The 18,463-nt window shown below is 41.1% G+C and overlaps 2 protein-coding genes across 2 annotated transcripts in view; both read right to left on the bottom strand.

The window, feature by feature from the left end:
- tm7sf3 (transmembrane 7 superfamily member 3) overlaps positions 1–11,269 on the bottom strand; it is a 26,266-nt gene extending 14,997 nt beyond the window's left edge. The window contains exons 1-4 of the mRNA XM_080754054.1: positions 10,922–11,269; positions 4,044–4,198; positions 3,286–3,436; positions 1,335–1,455 (exon numbers count right to left, since the gene is read on the bottom strand). Coding sequence (XP_080610180.1) covers positions 1,335–1,455; positions 3,286–3,436; positions 4,044–4,198; positions 10,922–11,006 — 512 coding nt within the window. The 5' untranslated portion in view covers positions 11,007–11,269. The remainder of the gene's footprint in view (positions 1–1,334; positions 1,456–3,285; positions 3,437–4,043; positions 4,199–10,921) is intronic.
- Positions 11,270–11,811: 542 nt separating this feature from the next.
- fgfr1op2 (FGFR1 oncogene partner 2) lies at positions 11,812–17,309 on the bottom strand. The gene is made up of 6 exons (XM_080753956.1): positions 17,080–17,309; positions 15,994–16,130; positions 14,761–14,878; positions 13,946–14,088; positions 12,786–12,899; positions 11,812–12,588 (listed from the first exon to the last, which is right to left on the bottom strand). Exons 1-6 carry the CDS (start codon positions 17,099–17,101, stop codon positions 12,451–12,453), a joined length of 672 nt encoding a protein of 223 aa, XP_080610082.1. The 5' UTR covers positions 17,102–17,309; the 3' UTR covers positions 11,812–12,450.
- Between the last annotated feature and the right edge of the window lie 1,154 nt (positions 17,310–18,463).

Below are 18,463 nucleotides of genomic sequence, written 5' to 3'. Positions count from 1 at the left end.
AAAAGGTAGAATATTTTGTTATCGTTGGATACGATGTTGTCCACAATTCCATGCTGTATTGATGTGTTAGGAGAGATAACAGGCAGACGTTGATCAAAATAACAATTCTTCTACATTCCCTAATTGTGTAGACCTCTCATAAATTAAGGAATGCTGTTGTTTAACAATAATTTAACTCTTGAGAGTGTGAAATTAAACCAAATTGTCATTTCATTTTACACTCCATCATTTAGCTGGGGACCACCTGGACTCCCTTAAAGGACCACTAGTTGAAAACCACTGATATAGAGGATCAGATTCAGGGCCACGACGGCGACTATCTCTTTATAAAGACCTTTAAGACAGAACACAGAAGATTTTCTTTTTCTCTCTAAATAGTATGATCAAATTAATGAAGTAAGTTACGTTTGAAATCACGAAGGCCATGTAAATGCAGATTGGCAAGCAATGAACCAAACCATGTGATTTACCAAATGAACAAATCCATTGTCTCGCAGTTAAAAGATGTCATTGTCAAAAGGCTCTCTTTAGCATAACAGACATTCTTGAGAAAATGGGATGGTAGTATCGGCTCCAGCAGAGTGAGAGTGTGTGTGTGTGTGTGTGTGTGTGTGTGTGTGTGTGTGTGTGTGTGTGTGTGTGTGTGTGTGTGTTAGGGCATTCACCAAATATTAGAATATCAAAGTCACTATTCAACGTTGTTCACCGAAGTCGAATATTCGTTTATTTTTATTTTGTAATTGTTTTCTCTTTAAAAAATATATAGTTTATAAAGCTTGGCTAGATAGGAAGTCATAAGAATGAGTTGTCAATGCCCCTGGTGGAGGCATTTGTTAATGCTCTATACCAGGGGTTCTCAAACCTTTTTAGGCCGTGACCCCCAAAATAAACATATTTGAACTGGGGAGCCCTACCCTGACAAGCACTTGGAATTGTAGGTATTACATTTAATGTGACTCGGTTCCGCAGATAAATATTGTGAAAATAGCAGATCTACATGCTCACAACACCTCGCAACGCAAGGCGTTGTGAGCATGTAGATCTGCTATTTTCACAATGTTCGCCTCTTGCTTACTTAATATTTGACAGTTTGGCCAGTCCTGTCGAATATTCGACTATTCGAATACTTTGAGGTTGAATAATTCGAATACTAAAAATCACTATTAGTGAATGCCCTAGTGTGTGTGTGTGTGTGTGTGTGTGTGTGTGTGTGTGTGTGTGTGTGTGCATGTGTGTGTGTGTGTGTGTGTGTGTGTGTGTGTGTGTGTGTGTGTGTGTGTGTGTGTGTGTGTGTGTGTGTGTGTGTGTGTGTCTGCACCTCTTATCTGTTTTACCTTGCATATCCTATGTTTGCCGGTGCAAAGCGAATCGTGGACTCATAGAGGTTGTAGTGGATGTAGACATTGGGATCAATGTCGAGGTTAAACTCTATGTTGCACGCACCAGGCACCGGATCTGAGGGAGCCAGATATTTATTGTAAGACATAATACGAGAGAGCTGATGCCAGGAAAATATTAAGAAACACTAACAGAAACAAAACACAAAAACTACTGTATAAGGTTTAGCATTATTGTTAATGTAGCATTTTGTCCTTTTGTAAACAAACCGTTCTTAAGAGATATTACAACTAGGGTCACGGCTGCAACCACCAATTATTTTCTTTGCGATTATTTTGTTGATTACTTTTTCGATTATTCAAATAATCAAGAAGCATGTTTTTGGATCATAAAAAATATAGTGTATCAACAACAAATCAACACATAACATGTCTAATTAGTCTGATTAATAATAAACCCTATTTTACACTTACTACAGAAAATTCCTACAGAAAATGGGGATCTACAAGCTCACAATGTGTTGCTCGGTGATGCGTTGTAGGCTTGTAGAGCAACTCCTTTCTGTATTCAGTGTAGGCAAAAGGATCACTGTTTTGGTTCCCACAAGACATTTTGAATTTTCAAATTAACAAAAAGGTTTTCATACCACTTTGATTTACTTTACAACTGCTACCAACAAAATACTTCTGCTCACAATATTTCACCCATCAAAAGGTTAGGTATTTGTTTCTTGAATGGACAATAGACAAATCAGCTGTATCAGAGAGGCTTCCTTAACCTAAATAAACCTTAAATAAAATAAAATAACTCAACTGTCCCTTTAAAATGTGTTATTTTATCAATTATTTGTATCTCAGTTTTGTTTTAACCAATGAGATGCAAAGATCCTCGAGGTCTTGAGAAACATCAAACATCTGACAAATACTGTAACATGAACTTGGTATTTGACATGTGTCTGACAGACACATGTGACATTGTGTTCTTAAGATCCCATGTACTACTAGGCCCAGCCAAGCCTTATAAGACTATAAGCAAACTACTGCGATTCATATTTTACACATCACAGACTCCCAGTTCATAGAGTTCTTCTGAACATAGAGTACTGAGCTAGTGAAGTGTGAATCGATTACATTGTTTATTCCGTTTTATTTAGCAGTGCTTTTGGTGTTCGGTCCATAATCCATTCCCGTTGCAACCCCACCTTTTGGATAAAAAAAAAACATTGTTTACATAATGAAAATCTAAACAACCTAATCTTAAGTCTTTAGAGTTTCAGACGGATTTCATGATGACATTCTCTCTCAAGGATTTGTCAGGACAAAGTGAAGTTAGGTTTTATTTTTATGGGTTAATTTAATAAAATGTTCTACTACTCTAAATTCTTTATCAGATTTTATTTCCACTGTCCCACTTGTTGCTTCAGCTAGTGGTGGTCAGATTTTCAGGTCAGTTTGGGACAGAAAAGTATTGGGCTAAAGGGCCATCCATACCAATAACTAACAATCTATAACAATAAAGTAGATCGTTTTAAAAATAGTTCTATGACAATGGTGATGTAGTTATAGTGCTTGGTATCGACAGCCCTTTAGGTTGGGTCGAGGAGTCGGGTTCAAAACTTGTGCCGGTCGTTGACTTACTGTAGGTCAGTTCAGACACAATGTTTTTCAGTTTACTGTCAGGTCCCAAAGTTATTAGACCTTGATTCATGCCAGTAGTACCAAGTTGCTGCCAACACATTATTTTTGTCCTATTAGACTCTAATAGGACAAAAACAAGGTGTTGGCAGCAACTTGACACTACTGGTATGAATTACAATGGCATTTTAATTACACTTTTTCTCATGGTTCTCTCTTACTGTGGTGGGACACCACTGCTGAACGCATACAGAGAAAAATAGAAATGATTAGATAAATATTCTCAAATGTAGCGTTTCATGAGACATCTTACCAGCGCTGGTGTAAGGGAGGATGACCCCTGTTCCTGCCACGGCCCCTCTGTCAGGCGATAAGAGAAACCAGGAGATGGAGGTTTGGCCAGGCATCAGGGGTGACAGGAGACCAGAGTCTACCGCTGTCAGAGAAAGACCGATTCCTGGCATCTGAACAAAAAAAAGACAAAAAGAGTCCACACACTGGTTAGGATAGCAGAGCTGTTTTCAGGAAGACCAATCCACAACGACAAGGTACTGTAACACATTTGATCTCTACTGCCAAAGTGAACAAGTCACTGAAAGACAATTTTGCTCTTAGATGTTTAGGCCACTTCAGGGCCTGAAAATCTAGTAGCGCTGATCAGAGCTCTACGTCACGTGAACACCATCCACCCATTAAGCCAAATTTTATTTAAGATAAAGATGTCAAACTCAGTTGGGGTAAAGATTCAGACACATTATAAAAAGGTCTAACCTACTAGCTGTCCATCATTTGCCAAAATCACTTGGCAGACATGATTACTGGTCAGTAAAATATCACATTGATTGTAAAATTAAATCTTTTTTCTATTACCCTTTTTGATTCATTTAGCATTTTAGATAGTGGCAACTGCAGATTCAGCCGCCACTGACAACATGACATCTTTTTTGTGAATCTTCGTACATACTGGCATGGTGTGATGGTGATGGCTGAGTGATGCCTGACCCTTCAGTGTAGACAGAAGAGACATTATTCTCGCGTGGCAAACTACGACATTGCTGAGCGCTTCCTTACCCGGGTGTATGAGAGTGTGGCGTTGCGGTGCTGCGTGTGGAACTGAAGCGTAATGTATGCCACTTCAGGGGGAATTCTGGACACCACTGCCTGGACGGTCTCGTTCTGGGAGAAGCTTACGTTACGGAACGTTCCCAGCAAGAACACCACTCGATCTAAAAAGGATGGTATCATTATTATCTTTCATCTACGGGATTTGTGCTCTACGTAGTATGATTTCGTTTATTCAGGTTAATAACGCATTGGAACACTATATTATAGTGTTAGAAACGCTTTTAAAATATTTTTTTCAGCTGGCCCTTCCAGGGCTCCATAGTGCTCCAGTGAATCAATAGCAAAAAATGTATCTAATAAATGTTTTCAAAACAGTGTTTTGACTCTTGACTCAAGGCTTACTAGAGTTAAAGCTAGGTGCGAAAAGCCAGTATTGAAGTCCACAGAAAACAGAAGTGTTGTGACTGTAACAGAATACAGAATTGTATTGTAATTTGTATTTTATAAGGACCTCAATGGAAATCAAATAAATCATTTGACAAATCAAAATATTTGGCTTTTTGAGAAGCACTTTATTTTATTTCATTTATGGTCCTCAGATGCTGATGATGATCTGAGGACTGAAACGTCCAGTCTTTTCACTTTTGCACCTTTTTTTTTTAAATAAATGTGAATACAAAAAGTAATATGTATACATTACATCCTGACTGATGTGTCAGTGTGCAAGCCTCTTGTTTTTGTGAAGAAACATTTTTTTGTATACACGGTTGCTCTTTGTGAATGAAAAAGAAAAATGCTTTATGAACATAATTACATATTTCAAGATTCCATATAAAAAATGTATCTAGCTTTTACAAATGAGTATAGGAAGCTTTGGAGGGATACAGAAAGGCAAGAAGAATACAGACAATCAATAAAAACACCACTACATTTTCGGAAGGTGTTTGTCAAGGCATGTGAAACATACAAACAGAGCATATTTTTGACTTGTCATAATCAGGCAATAAAGAGCAAACTTATGAGGTTAGTGATGGGAGGGACGATATGAAAATGTCCTATCACGATTATTGTGACAAAAGAAATCACGATTTACGATATTATCGCGTTAATCAAAATCCATTATCCTGGGGCGGAACATTTGCCATAAAAAGCTGATCTACAAGCTCACAACTTGTGAGCTTGTAGATCGGCTATTTTTTGTCAAAGACATTCGATGGAGAGTGAAAAAATACTGTATCAAGTACGTAATATTAATATTATAAGTACCTTTTACCAATTATAGAGGGTTTAAGTGGTACCGGATATGCAGCTTGGCAAATAAAAGGTGAATTGATCCCAGTGCATGACGGAGGACAATATCACGATAAATTAAATCTCTACGATACGATTATCATGAGTGTTTTTATCACAATAAATTATAATGTTGCTTATCGTCCCATCCATACCAGAGGTTAGTGGTTCTTCAACATCACAAACGCTGGCATTGATATACAAGAAGGGCTTATTGTTGTTAGCTTGTTGCCAAACCAACTAGGTGACCCAAATCCTGGCCCACACAGAAGGTATATACTGTAAACTCCCTCAGTACAGCCCACGTGGTTAACAACATTAGTTTACAGTTCAATCAAAATAATGATTATAATCTATCTATAGTAACTGTATGGCTAGTTCATCTCATTGGTCCAATTTCCATTCATGGTACTGTATATATGTATAAATCTATCTAGGACTATAGGTTAATAGTAGGCCTACTCATCACCAATTAACTTAACATACACCATGTATTCATCATCTAGGACAGGGGTCTTCAACAGGGGGTCCTCATAGTTACTACAGGGGGTCCTCCAAATCTTTTTTTCTCCTTTTTCATAGTTACTACAGGGGGTCCTACAAAACTTTTTTTCTCCTTTTTTATATTAACCACTTGAACCCTAGCATCCCGAGAACTTTAATCAAAAATAGCAGATCTACAAGCTCACAACACCTCACGCTGCGAGGCGTTGTGAGCTTGTAGATCGGCTATTTTCGGCAAAGAGGTTTGGTGTAGAGGGGAAAAAGAGCAGACTAAGTACAGAGTGAAAGGTCAAGTTTATTAAGTATTGACGGTTCAAGTGGTTAAATATCTGAAAACATGAATCCAAAATACACAATGATTGTGCTGTCAAACGATGAAACTATATGGAATCTATGAAAAGGTTGTGGGGGTCCCTGCTTCATCCCTCTCTCAACGAAGGGGTCCTTGGCCTGAAAACGTTCTAGGAAATTCTGTATCTATGTTACTTGCAGTTGCACCATATTGTTTGCCTAGGCTGAAGCGTAAAGGCACAGAGTGATCAAACAATGTCAAACAAGTATGTGTGAGAAACAATCTGAGCCACATACTTTGTCAATATCCATTAAGTTATCTCTCTCTAGCTGTGAGCTATCCAATCAGGACAGCTCTCTGTAGCTGACCTTTCCCACCAACAATCCACTTCTTATCAGGATGAACTAGCCATTTCTCAGCCGTTCCTCAAGTTAACATTTTAGTCCAACTTATACATAAAAACGGGGAGCTGTCAGCAGTTGTGTGTTCTCCGGGACGTGCAACCTCATAACAACCTTTTCCAGGCCAAATTCTTGAACTTGATTGACACGGTGGATTATTTCTTTTACTGTGACATGTCAGAGGGATGTGTATGTAACAGGAGAGCTCGATCATGAAGTCAGATATTACTCCTACTGTATACAGCGTTGCATGCATGACAGAAACAAAGCATGCAATATAACATCAGAGTTAAGGTGTACCAAACACGGTACGGTAAAGAGTAAGACTCATTTCACCCAGTAGTTGAGGTTAGAGATCTCTTTTCTGTAATATGCACTTACGTTGTCTCTTTGTTAAGAAAGTGGTTTTAATGGCAGAGAAATATGTTTCTAAAAGTTCTCAACCCATTCTCAACCTTCTCAACCTATGGGTCGGGACCCAGGGGAGGTTCCCAAATTATTTTGAGGGGTCCCCAGATGATTAACTTATTGTGCAACATTGTTTTCTCCCTCAAAAGTAAACAAACCAACATAAAGTTTAAGTGTATAGAGGGTATCTACACATTTCTAAAGTGAAAATGTAAGTACTTTTTAATACCTGCCAATTTGTAAAATATTAGAGGCGGGAATTGTGAAAATAGGCGATCTACTTGCTCATGCCTTGCAACGCGAGGCGTTGTGAGCTTGTAGATAATGCTAGTTTCACAACAGAACGATGTTATACAAAATGTAATGCCTCAACTCTTAGTGCTCGTCAAGGTGGGGGGGTCCCCAGTTAAAATATGATTATTTGGGGGGTCACGGCCTGAAAAGGTTGAGAACCACTGCCTTATTGCAGGTTCCTTTGAGGACTCTGTGGGTTCCTTTGGGGGGGGGGCTAAATTGACCCATACATGTCTGTAACTCTATAACAGTGTACAAATGGAGCCAAGTCCATTTGGCCCCATTTGTACACTGTCAGAGTTGGGGAGACCTTGAAATGTAAAAGTTTGAGAAACTTACTGTATATGTCAATATTCCTCCAATAGTTTTTAGCTTTCGCCCCTCAATTGTGGGGACAAAGTTTGACCAATGACCATAGTAATTGAGACATAAGAATGACAAAGCTGCTTTTGCATATTTCACAGCATGTGTCACGCCAGAGGGTTTACAATGGGTCAGTGTATTTTTCGGCCGTTTGCGATTCTGTTTTAAATTTGTTAACTTTTAATTCAGAATACAGTCCAAAATAGTCCTAAACGGCCCGTTTCTGAATGCTGTTTGGAAGTGGCAAAACAAAACTTAGAATTAGGTATTGTAAGAACAAAATAAGACCCAGTTCGAGCTTCTCGTTGCTGTGGTTCAAAACAGAATGAAGAATCCCTGTTACTCCCTGCGCTGAAGGCAATCGGTTTTGATACACACTGCTCCTACCCCCCCCCCCCCCCCCCCCCCCCCTCCTTCCTCCTCCACCAGCAGGACCCATGTTGCCATGTCCGCTTATTATAAGCGACTTGTATTATATTATTATCACTATTATTATTATTAATATTAATAGTAATTCTTCATCTCCAGAGGCGAGGGGCCGGTGCTGCTCCTCTCGCGGCCGACCGAGGGGCCTCTGGAGTCGGGGTCCGACCACCCGGGGACCCCCTGGAGCTCCGGGGACCCCCCGCGGACCCCCTGCTATCTAGCCCCTTGTATTTGAAAAATTTCGGCTCTACAATGGTTTCAATGGGAGGGCCGAACATTTTTTGGGGAAATCCGGGACTTAGACCGTGCGGACCCCCTCCAGGGGGCCCAGGGACCAGGGCAAAATTATAGCGCTGCCTAGTGGCGGCGCGCCGCCACTGCAGTGCACATAAACCTCCATAACTCGGGCTAGGAGCGACCGTTCGAGACGGGACCGGTACCCACGTGTCCGGCTCGGGGCCCCGGAGCCGGCCGTGCCACTGCGCCGCCTGGCGGCCGAACGCTGGAACTGCAGGCAGGGAAAAAAGGCCCTAACTCGGCCCCCGCGCCACCGGGAGAGACGGGCCCGGCGGCGCGGGGGTCCCCAGCCCAAAAAATCGGTCAAAATACCCAAAACCAGCTCCGCAGGCCGAGCGCCCTGGCCCTGCCAGGGCGGGGAGGGGGGTTATTATTATTCAATATCACACACACACACACACACACACACACAGGTAAAATGCATGCAATATAGGTACAGTAAAGGCCATTTTCTGGTCTCCTCGTTCCAGACCACATTCACAGCCGTTATTTTAAGTCTAGAATCCAAGAGGGTCCAGCTGAGAATCAAGCCATTCAAGATCCTGTTGATTTATGAGCATAAAACAAACTATGTAAAGTATACATACAGTATGTATATTAGTTTTTCTAATTCTTTGAAGGAAATAATAATAATAATAACCGCCCTCCGTCGACCTGCGGGGCTCTGCGTTCCATACCTACCCGATGGTAGGAGTTTGCTAATACCACCCCATAGAATTTCAAAGGAGTTTGAAATTCTCCGCCTGAAAAAAATACGGTCTCTTGCGTTTTGTTTTGGTCAACGAATTAGAATTTGAAAATTGCTCTAAAATTTAAAAATGTATAATTTTAAATTGAACGGAAGAATTTTTCTAAAAATAAAAATTATTGAATAATAATAACCGGTCCGGGGAGCCCCGGCAGGGCCCGCTGAGTAGCACCGGAGCTGATAGATCGGCTGGTTTGGGGTATTTTTTTGGGCGGTGCGGGGGTCCGCGGACCCCCCCGGGTTGGGGGTGCCGCGGACCACTGCGCTGAGCGAGCCGGACGCGTGGGTACCGGTCCCGTCTCGAACGGTCGCTCCTAGCCCGAGTTATGGAGGTTTATGTGCACTGCAGTGGCGGCGCGCCGCCACTAGCCGGCGCTATAATTTTGCCCCGGTCCCTGGGCCCCCTGGAGGGGGTCCGCACGGTCAAAGTCCCGGATTTCCACCAAAAAAATTCGGCCCTCCCATTGAAACCATTGTAGAGCCGAAATTTTTCAAATACATGGGGCTAGATAGCAGGGGGTCCGCGGGGAGTCCCCGGAGCTCCAGGGGGTCGCCGGGTGGTCGGAGCCAGACTCCAGAGGCCCCTCGGTCGGCCGCGAGAGGAGCAGCGCCGGCCCCTCGCCTCTGGAGATGAAGAATTACTATTAATATGGGTAATAATAATAGTGATAATAATATAATACAAGTCGCTTATAATAAGCGGACATGGCAACATGGGTCCTGCTGGTGGAGGAGGAAGGAGGGGGGGGGGGGGGGGGGGGTAGGAGCAGTGTGTATCAAAACCGATTGCCTTCAGCGCAGGGAGTACCAGGGATTCTTCATTCTGTTTTGAACCACAGCAACGAGAAGCTCGAACCGGGTCTTATTTTGTTCTTACAATACCTAATTCTAAGTTTTGTTTTGCCACTTCCAAACAGCATTCAGAAACGGGCCGTTTAGGACTGTTTTGGACTGTATTCTGAATTAAAAGTTAACAAATTTAAAACAGAATCGCAAACGGCCGAAAAATACACTGACCAGGTCGCTGCCTGGGAGATTATTCATCATGGTACAGGAAAGGCAGTAGGCCTACGTGAGCAGAGCAAAGTAAACGTGACCTCAGTCCAGCACTCTAAATCTGCATTGTCATTCATGAACTTGTGTTGTCAACTGTCAGTCACGTACTTTTCTTGACAATTGGACTGGTGTTTTTATTTTCCCAGGTCTTAGTGGTGTATTAACCCACTTTTGAAACGTGCATAGATTTTTTAAGTGGGCTTACATCAAATAAAAAGTAGCCTACACATGATGAGGTAAATGTTATGTTTCCTATGCGTGCAATCAACGGAGCAGACATTAGGCCTGTCTGAGGAGTGTGGATCAAATATGCCTCAGCAAGAACTTAAACTAAAATAATGTGAGAGAAAAGTAGCCTCCGCCCTCCATAGCACCAGCGGTTGAAAAAAGGAGAACCTTTAAAAAACGAGGCTTTCCAGCATAATAATTTGCAAACACCGTGGCTCGTGTACAGCGATCACAACACAAATACACCAATATCAGTGACAGTGGTGTAAAGTAACTAAGTACATTTACTTAGGTACTGTACTTAAGTACAATTTTGAGGTAAGTGTAGGTCTACTTTGTTTCCAATTTTGTGAGCTTGTAAATCTGGATCCGCTATTTTTAAAAGATTTGGGTTAGGGTTTGAAAACTTCAAATGCGACACTGTGCACAATGAGTTACTTCTTTTTACTTTTACTCAGGCACATTTTGAATTCCGGACTCCTACGTGTAACAGAGTATTTTTTGTACATTCAATTGCTTTTTACTTGAGTAAAACATTTGAGTACTTTTTCCACCTACTGAACCGCCCAGAACTTGCCTTCTTCAACTTGAGCTCGAACATCCTCAAACGTCAGTGGAAACAGGAGTAACAACGACCTCCACCAGATGATCCAAGGAGACATCTTCGGATCTTCCTCCTCCTGGGCTCGAACCCCCGGCTAAAACCTCCCTTGTTCTAGGGGTAAACTCATCTGTGTCTGTGACAGTGAGTGACATGCACCGCACCCGCGTCTTTCAACAACAAGAAGAGCCCCGGCGCCAGACGCAACCGTAGCATACTTCGGATTAGAAAGTAAAACACTTTAGTTGTTATTGTGTAAACTAGTGTTGATGTGACCAGACATGGCTAGTACACAACGACGCTTCTCCTTCCGCGGCGGTCCGTTCCGTTCCTCTCTCTGTCAAGCAATAACAGATGCGCAAACGTCCGTGGATCTGTGCCAGTGAATCCTCCCACAACATTATTCACGTGACGTGAACGTGCATGGGTTGTCTTCATCTAATCCGCTCTTGAGTAAAAAGGCCAGCCATCGCATGAGGGCGGAAAAGTCGATTTTCCGCGCAATTGAAAAAAGCTTATTCATTATGCATATGATATATTAAATGCTTTTTTTCTTCTCTAACTGCTTTTGAGCTACTGTAATGAAGTAGTAAAAAAGGACATTAAGCCAGATGAACTGGTGACAGATAATGTAGGCCTATATAGCCTACATGTAAAAGAATATAATAGATATGTGGTTGATTACCATAGATAGAAATCTCACTCACACACACACACACACACTCACACACACACACACACACACACACACACACACACACACACACACACACACACACACACACACACACACACACACGACAGACAAATGGCTTTTTGAACACATGGTATATTTACAATTGTTGATTATTAAGAATAAATATGTCACATAACATAAGTGACATTTATTTTGTCTCATTACATTAAATATGTTCTGTTTGTATATTGAGCGTATCATGTTGATTGGACAGAAATAAAGATTAATTCATTCATACTGTTTCACCCAATACTTAAAATCTACAAAAACACACTTCTCTTGCAAATATACAGTATTTTATATGCAGATTGCAATATGATTTCTCAGTGTATGGTTTTAATACATCACTTGCTAAATTAGGCTCCTCAATTGTTACACTAACATAAAACACCACCTAAAACAAGCTTATTTCCATTAGCAATTTTATTACAATAGTTCCAAGCGCTCACGTTTTCGCATTCAATCTTGCAAACCTCGTAGGCACCACAGGCTCTTCATTCATCACAATTCATGCTGGGAAATCACAAATTATCAAACATAATAAAAAGTACCCGCAACTGATCAACAAAAATAAGAAGGGGTGGTGGTTGACGTGGCCGTTTACCGTTCATGATTTACATATAGACGTGGAATCATGCTGGAAATGTACCTTGTTGGGATTGTCCGTTAAGAGTCTATGGAGAAATTAGCCAGCGGTATCTGACATGGACTTACAAAGTACTGTAGTGGCTGGGCTAGTGTGATGTAGTCCATTCAGGCTTTACGGGCCTCAACTCTTTCGTAAGCTGATGTCGGCGCTCGTTAGAAGCGCCGAGAGCGACGTGCTCTCTGATAGTTCTTCTCTCTTGAGCACGAGGAAAGCCTCACGACTAATTCCCAGCAATTCCCGGAGACCAGCGTTCTCCAGCTGCCGAAAACAGTCAATTTGAAGGAAAATAGTGTAGAGTTAAAGGTTATAATAATCTCACATTCATACACACAGTGTATTGCATAATGGCACACACACACACACACTTTCAGGAATGTTGTAGGGCTAAATTAAGATTCATGTACAGTACACAGATCGCATCATTGGCTTACTGCTGTTGAATATTACAATTTTACCTCTAGTTGCTTGATCCTCTCCTCATCTTCACATAGCTTCTCTTCATCCACTTCAATAGCTTTCCTCATTACCGTGGCCATCTCATTGATCTTATCTATGTGTGCTTGCATTTCCTGCAAAGAATCCAAAGAAATAGGAACAATTTCAAAAGCGGCCTTTTTATATAAAAATATTTGAACGATATCGCTATTCATGATGTTAACTTTTTTTCCTCGACAGCCTACTGCCTAAAAGTGCAGCAGACATTCATGTAAAGGCCACTTTTAACCAAACAGATTCGTGGCCGAATCGGCGGCGGATAGCGGCGGAAAGCGTCTGTTGCCGAACGGGAGCTCATCGGTAGGTTTTCGGCAGCGGGTCGGGAACGCTATCGACGGAAAACTGGAAGACTGGACTTGCTCAGTTTTGTTGAGTTGCCCCTGGACGTCGGTGAATTGTAGCGAGTTGTAATGGACCATTAGTTTGCTACTGCTGCAGCAAAACCAAGCCTAAATAAGCCAGAGACATTTTCCCGTTGCACATTTTAACTAAATAGCATATTCACAATCTCAACTCTCAATTTCCTATACTAATCAACTCCAAGGCAACGCTAGTAATAGTGATGTGTGTTGTTTTGGTGTGAGGAGAAGAAAATACCGGACAGGAAGCATCTCCGCTTCTGCTCCCCGTTTGCCAGATTCTGTGAGTTAAACAAGCGACCAGGTCTATGAAAACAAGGCCTAAAGAAGCGTCCAGTTTCACCTATTGAGCTCTATTACATTAGCTATTTTCTAAAAGAATGTTGAAAGCAAGGCCAAATAAGCAACTACACAATTCAGAAACATTCCCAAAAGTAACCCACAACTAGCAACATTATAGGAAAACAGGATCAAAGTCGCTTGTAACGAGCCGATATGGCAACACAGCACGCATGCGCAAAACTGTACAGTAATTACAGTCAGCATACAGTCGGCTGGAAAATTCAATGTGCTTAGTTTTTTGCAGTTCGTTGCAGTCTGTGAACAGTTTGAACAAGTCTCCTGTAGTATTTTCGGTGTGGAGGCACCTTTAAACTTCAAAACCCCAAAGACTTCCAAACCAAGTAATAACGATTTGCAAGAGTAATTCATCTTCAATGTCTAGGTTGTCAATATGCATCATACTGTATTAGCAAGCATACCGTGGTGTGCTGCTCTTTCAGCTGGGTCACAATGGCAGGGTCATCTCTCTTGCTGGCCATGAGGAGTCTGAAAACCTGCTCCCTGTATTTGGTCATGATGAGCTCCAGGGCAGACTGGTGCTCCTCCAGAGACGTCCGCAGCTCTGCAAGAACATTGGAAACAAACACACCAACAACTGTGTCTGATTGATGGAATTAGATTTAGGGTCCTTTTATTTAAGAGGAATTAAGAAATCTAGAGCCATAAAAGTGCAAGTAAACCTTGCTAAGCCATGTAACCCATATGGCAGGAACCGATCCCCTGTTTCTGTAGCGTGAGGCAGCTTGACATACAAGTACACCCCTTGAACATGACGCTAGCATGTTGTAGGGACTTAGCCCCAATCTATCCCTTGATGCTGAGTGCCAAGCAGGGAGAAATTATTGAACCCAGACATCCCAATCTCAGGGCAGAAACTCTACTGGCCTCAAGACCAATGAGCGGGTTGTAAAGTACAGCTTAAGATGTAAGTGGTGGATCATACTGTCAATGAAATCAAGCTCTTTAGAACAAGGCTGATGCACACCTCAAGGTTGGTGACAGGTGCGTAGGACAAAAGATGCATATATTGAAAAGGGGGATCTCTGATAAATGTATCAAAGAAGAGGACCGCACACTGTCAAGAACTTGCAAAGAATGTTGCTCTTTATTTCGATGGACAATGAAACCACGTTGAAATAAAGCTCAAGTTGCCACAGCCAACTAGATTTTGAATTTGAGACTAAACAAATAAAAAAAGATAAATTAAATCAAAATAGCTCTATTTGCTGCATACCTCTGTTTTCCTGCTGTAGCTCACGGATCTGACGGTTCTCTTGTTGGATTCCCAGTACAAGACTGGATCGGGGCCGATGTCGTGCAACCTGATTTAGTGAATCAATCTCCTCCTGGTACTGTCAACAGGAAAACAAGATAAATTCATGGTCAAATTAGCTCCATAAATCAGGATTCTTTCTTCTTTAATAAGAAACGGGTAATTAATTTAAAAGGCTTCTAAATGTAATGGATAGTACAATAAAGACTAAACGAGTGTGAGTGTAAATGGGAGAAGATTGTTTTTTCTTCTGCACTGGAGTGACACTGCACCCACCCATGTCCATTCTTGACCTCTCAGAGTTACCCTAACACTAGCCTCGGAAACCCAGACTTTTAACACAGGATTTTGCTGTATAGGGTGTGACTGTGAATAGGTGTGTGCATGTGCAATGCATTAACTGGCTGAACCACCAGAGCATGCCAATCTAGCTCAGTAACAGCACCCGCTTTGTTCAAGGGAAAGCTTCAAAGATATACCAACAGAGCAGCTGTGAAAGTAGAGAAGATAACCACAACCGCCATCGCTTCATATTGTTCTTCTCCCAGCCCCAGCTTCATGCATCCCTGAACACACGCAACTATTTTTTAATGCCTGTATGGTGTAGAAATAATATGGGGGTCTCATACATAATTGCATATGTGCATGTGTATACATATTTGTGACTGTACTTGTGTACAAGTGAATCTTCGCTCAGGTCGGCGAGTATATACTTTACCGTTTAAAGCAACGCTGAATAATGTTGCTATCTACCTGGGTAAGTAGTCCTACTGCAAGGCTTATCTAAAAATCTCACTTTAGTATGAACAAATGCAACAACTCACTTCCGATAACATTAAAAATATATGTTCAAAATAGTAATTTCATAGCAGCCATGGAAGTAATTCAAGAATCGTTTATTTTGTTACAGAATATTTTTCTGTGACGTAAGGGCCCACCGGTACACATTACACAATTTAGCAAAGTAGCAAAAAAAAACGAAAGAAAAAAAAAACACTGGTTACCAGCATTATACATCATACGACTTGAATAACGCATCATATTTCGAATATGGATTTTGATGTGCCTTTATAATAAATGTGCAATCTGGCTGGACCACCAGGCAGTATGCTCCAATTTGTTATGGTTCACTACAGAAACATTCTCTGGCAACTATATAGAAACAAATGTAGTTTTATATCTATGAGAAACTACCTGTTTCATGGCCTCAACCCTCTTGTTGAGTGATGCTGTCTGTTCAATTAACATCTCAGCAGCATTGTCATGGTTCCGAAGCCTTTCCACCAATGACTTGGCGTCTGCCAAAACCCTTTCTAAGGTGCATGCCATGCCTGAGAAAACAAAAATGGAAACAAGATTGACATTATATAGTTTTTTCCCCCTGCACTGCCTTGAGTTAGTCATTCCATTAGACTTTAAAATCCAACTATACAACTAGCATGATCCCAATGTGGTCTTTATAAGGAAACATTATACATCTGTCAAAAAGAAATCAGAATAACTGGAAATCAAACTTTTATTTCACTATATTATTATGAAAGTACTAAGTAGTAACAATACCCCTCTAGTACATGAGTATCGTTAAAGGGTTGGATGTCAAAGTGGGGTCCGGGGACCCCCAGGGGTCCTTGAGGGAGTTCCAGGGGGTCCCCAGCTAAATGATAGTTGGGAACTAAATGGACCCTTATGGGTATGTAACTCAGAGAGTGTACAATGGAACCAAATGGACCCTAAATTAACATAGATTTTACAATAACAATTGGGGTCCCAGAGATGACATTAAATGGGGGTCCGCAGCCTAATGCATGTCAAACTGGGGTCCTTGACATGGAAAAAGTTTGAGAACCACTGACTTGTAAGCAGGTGTAGTAGTCAGTCAGTCAGTCAGTCAGTCAGAAAATTCTCCCCAGCTAACGTGACATTTCCTTGTTGTTAAATCACTACTTGTTATGAACACTATATTACGTTGATTGTGACTGATCTATGTGGTGACAATCTTAATTAAGCAGCTATAAACCAATGAACAGCTCTTCTTTAGCAACCGAGCCAGCAGTGAGGATACATTCTGCTAGCATGTGCAAATGGAATCTGAATGTAAACTACAGTAGCTAATAGTTAGCCTTAGCCACACTAGCAGAAGTGCAATCCCACAAAAAATAAATACAAAAATGCAAAGACATTTCACCATGCATTGAAAACAAACGGACTGGTAAAGTACAAAGAACTATCTTGGCTATTTTGACTTTGACCCAAGATAATCCAAAGGATTATAATATTTACCTGGAGAATTTAAAGTGCACATCACAGTCTGCTACTTCCTGTCGTCTGGTGGTTGGCGAGTATGTTGTGCTTATCCTTCACATTCATCAATAACCTGGAGCTAACGTGAACCCATTTCACCAAATTAGGTCAAAATCGGTCATCAAGAAATTATGCAAACACTGAATGATGAAAGATGTTGTTGTTGGTTTGCTGACTATTAAACCAAGCCTTCTAACTAACGGTGCACTTTGCGGTTGAACTATATGCTCAGCTGATCCCCTCTCTCCTAGAGGCGGGACGTTCGCGAACGAATCGAGTCTTTGAACGGCTCTTTGAAATGAACCATGGGATCCGGTTCGCAGTATGGAGGAGCCGTTTTGATTGATTGATTGAAGAATTTATTAGAAGTTTGCAATAGAAAAAAGTACAGTTTCATGACAGTACAAATCACTGGTACAAGGTCAACTAAAAGGAGATCCTAGAAAGCCGAGGCTTATTTCCACAGGAACCACACTTTAAGTATCTCATATGGAGGAGCCGTTCCTTTCTAAATGAACAGTTGTGGTGGAAAAAAGTACTCAAATTCTTTACTTAATTAAAAATATCAATACTGCAACGTGGAAATACTCTGCCACAAGTCAAAAGCACAAAAGTGTTGGTATAAAAATGTACTAGTACTTAAAGTAGTCATTATGCAGATGAATGTTCCATTTCACAATTTTTCCAATGAATAAAATGTAGAAAAATCTTTTGAAAATAGCAGATCTACAATGGGTGAGCTTGTAGATCGGCAATGTTCAAATGCCGGAAATGTATTGCCGAAATGTACAGGTATATATAGGGTTGAAGTGATTTGTAATTATAATCACAATCTGGAAAGTAACTAAATAACCAATCTGAGTTCCCAGAGGTAATTTTTTACGCCACTAGGGGGCGAAAACCTGAAAATACTAAATAACTAAAGTAACTAAAAATGAGCCAGTCTTTTGAACGGCTCTTTGAAGGGAACGGATCCCAGAGATCCGGGCTTACTTCAAAGAGCCATAAATCCCATCTCTGCTCTCTCCACTCTTGACTCTTGTGCTGTTTTTGCCTCAAATTCATATATTACCCATCAGGGCTGCCCCTATTATAACTCTATGGGGCTGCCTTCCTTTAGTCAGTGGTGGAACAAGTACTCAAATGTTTTACTTAAGTAAACGTATCAATACTGCAATATAGAAATACTCTGTTACGAGCAGAAGTATGGAATTCAAACTGTACTATATATATTTTTTCTATTGCTATTATTGTAATGCGAATTGTTGTATTTTTAAGTGAGGGGGGCAAAAAACACCCTATGCATTAGGGTGCTATAAATCTCGCGAGAACGTGACGGTTGGACGTCACTCCAGAAAACAAA

This window comes from Nannobrachium achirus, assembly GCF_963921795.1.
Source record: "Nannobrachium achirus genome assembly, chromosome: 23".
Classification (NCBI taxonomy): domain Eukaryota; kingdom Metazoa; phylum Chordata; class Actinopteri; order Myctophiformes; family Myctophidae; genus Nannobrachium; species Nannobrachium achirus.
This window is presented reverse-complemented; position numbering and strand designations above follow the sequence as displayed.

Coding starts and splice junctions, on each gene's coding strand:
- fgfr1op2 (XM_080753956.1), bottom strand. CDS start 17,101: ATGTGCACTTTAAATTCTCCAG. Junction 14,089..14,760: donor GCTACAGCAGGAAAACAGAG/GTATGCAGCAAA, acceptor ATGTTCTTGCAG/AGCTGCGGACGTCTCTGGAG. Junction 12,900..13,945: donor TGAAAGAGCAGCACACCACG/GTATGCTTGCTA, acceptor GATTCTTTGCAG/GAAATGCAAGCACACATAGA.